This window comes from Frankliniella occidentalis, unplaced genomic scaffold (genome assembly GCF_000697945.3).
Source record: "Frankliniella occidentalis isolate FOCC.00 unplaced genomic scaffold, Focc_3.1 Scaffold332, whole genome shotgun sequence".
NCBI lineage: Eukaryota > Metazoa > Arthropoda > Insecta > Thysanoptera > Thripidae > Frankliniella > Frankliniella occidentalis.
In genome coordinates, this window is record NW_026267455.1 from 248537 (window position 1) to 250899 (window position 2363).

The 2363-nt window shown below is 46.7% G+C and overlaps 1 protein-coding gene across 6 annotated transcripts in view; it reads right to left on the reverse strand.

Moving 5' to 3' along the window:
* Positions 1-139: 139 nt before the first annotated feature.
* The window catches only part of LOC113206490 (gastrula zinc finger protein xLCGF3.1-like), a 22204-nt gene continuing 19980 nt past the window's right edge, over positions 140-2363 (reverse strand). For 3 of the 6 annotated variants that reach the window (XM_052274071.1, XM_052274070.1, XM_052274069.1), the window contains exon 2: positions 140-1418. In XM_052274071.1, the coding sequence (XP_052130031.1) occupies positions 629-1384 (756 nt within the window). In that variant the 5' untranslated portion in view covers positions 1385-1418 and the 3' untranslated portion in view covers positions 140-628. The remainder of the gene's footprint in view (positions 1419-2363) is intronic. The other 3 variants (XM_052274068.1, XM_052274067.1, XM_052274066.1) reach the window with 1 other exon arrangement.

A 2363-nucleotide genomic window follows, 5' to 3' on the forward strand; every position in this document is an offset into this window, starting at 1 on the left:
TGCAGAAGCGCGGCCCACGCCTGCAAACTGCAAGCCCGCGCAACCTCAAGACACATAACTGAAAAAGAGACCGACAGTTGTAATGGAAAATTTACCTGGAACAATACTCCTACAAGAGAGAAAAGAGAGTGGTGACGACTCGAGTAATCAACTTTATTTTCGTTTCCTTGCAGTCGTTCTTATGGTAAAAAGCACACAGCATTTAAAAAAATAGCAGTAAAGTTGGTGTTTTATCAGTATTTATTATTGACAATCAGTAATTTTTCTTTTTATTTAATGTAAACTTAGTTGTAATTCCGACAATTTGCTCGCAATTTAGTGGTTTGCAATCACTCAGCAAGCTGCTCCGAGGCCAAGCCAGCCTAGATACACCAACAAAATGGTGATCTGCTTTTTCAATGTCAAACTCTATGCCGGTCAAAAAAGAATTAAAACAAATAAAAATTCAATATAAAAGCTTAATACAAACTATATCAGAAAGTACATTCAGATTACTTAAAATAGTTTAGGACATTTTTACCCAATGTTCAAAGCTATACACGCCCATTTGCAGTTAGAAAACGCAAGATAACTAGACACCCGCCGAAAATATGTTGGCAGTATGCAATGCATCTAATGCATCTAAATGCTAAGTCATGTGGGTTTTGGAATGAATACGCAAACCTTGACGATGTGAGAATGTCTGATGGCACACAGTGCACTCGAAAGGCTTTTCTCCCGTGTGGGTTCGGAGATGATCACGCAAAGTCCCACTTTCCGCAAATTTCTTGTAACACTCTGTACACTGAAAAGGCTTTTCTCCAGAATGCATTCGTAAATGAGCACGGAAATGCCCACCTTGCGAGAATTTCTTGTTGCACACTGTACACTCAAAAGGCTTTTCTCCAGTATGCGTTAGGAGATGAATATGCAAAGCCGAACTGTTCGAAAATTTCTTGTTGCAGATTGTGCACTGAAAAGGCTTTTCTCCAGTGTGCGTACGGAGATGACGACGCAAATGCCCACCTCTCGAAAACGTCTTCTTGCACACTGTACACTCAAAAGGCTTTTCTCCTGTGTGCGTACGGAGATGATCACGCAAATGCCCACCATTCGAAAATTTCTTGTTGCAGAGCGTACACTCAAACGGCTTTTCTCCAGTGTGCGTACGGAGATGAACACGCAATTCATTACTTTGCGAAAATTTCTTGTTGCAGACTGTACACTCAAACGGTTTTTCTCCCGTGTGCGTTCGGAGATGTACTCGTAGAGAAGTGCCGCTTGATAATTTCTTGAGGCAAACGGTGCAATCGAAAAGCTCCTTTCTTGAATGTATCTTCATGTGAGCCACGTGTCTGGCTTGGGAAGAAATCTCTTTTGAGCAAACACCGCATCGATAGGGCATTGTAGAAATGTAGCCAGGGAGCCGCAAGAAGAATCTGTAAAAGATAAAGTATGGCGTCAGTAAACTGACCAGGAATTGTATATTTTTATTTCCTTCCCCTCCGTCCTGGTGTGCTGCTCAGCAGCAGCAGCAGCAGCAGCAGCAGCAGCAGCAGCAGCAGCAGCAGCGAGTGTGTCAATTACACAGCGTATTATCTGGCGATTTGCATATCAGCCGGAGGCTGGACCGGACCGGACCCAACTGGACCCCGGCGCAACGGGTCATCTGGGTAGTTGCAACGGGCGGAGGGGTGCGGACGAGGGCAGCGCTCACTGGCTGTCCCGTGACCTCCAGAGGACAAGTTCGGCTGACTTTTCTGAATGTTACGGTGTACCTTGGTCATAAAACAAAACCTAAGGAAGAAAAATGAGGCAATGTGGGGCACCGCAACTGCATAGACCAACATGCTATCAATTTGGCAATCGTCCCCTCTGCTGACCCCCCTAATCAAATTTCCCTGATGACACCTCTTCAATTTTCCTGATCAGGAACGGTAGAAAAAGTCATTGATCTTTCACTGACCATTTGTTGAATGACGGGTATATGAACGTCAGAGAGGGTAGACTGGTGCAGCGGTTGAGAGAGAGAGAGAGAGAGAGAGAGAGAGAGAGAGAGAGTCGGGGGCCTGCGCCACGTGTCGTGCAATGCCGAGGGTGCCCGGCTCGGCTGGTCAGCGCTGGTCAGCCCGGGGGCCTAGCGCAGGCCGGCCTACTCCCCCCAGTAAGCCTATCAGTCAATCAGTCGCCACGCCGCGCCCCTAAATGACTCACGGCTAATCCCTTTCACCCCATGCGACGCGAAAGGGATCCTGACAAAAGAAGTTTGTTACATTCGAGATTCTTTTTTTTCTTTTCGTGGGATACGTTTGCTCCCGTGTCGCGCCGCACCCTCACATGTCTGTTGTTTGGTACTCGGCGGACGGACAGGTTCGGTCTGCGGA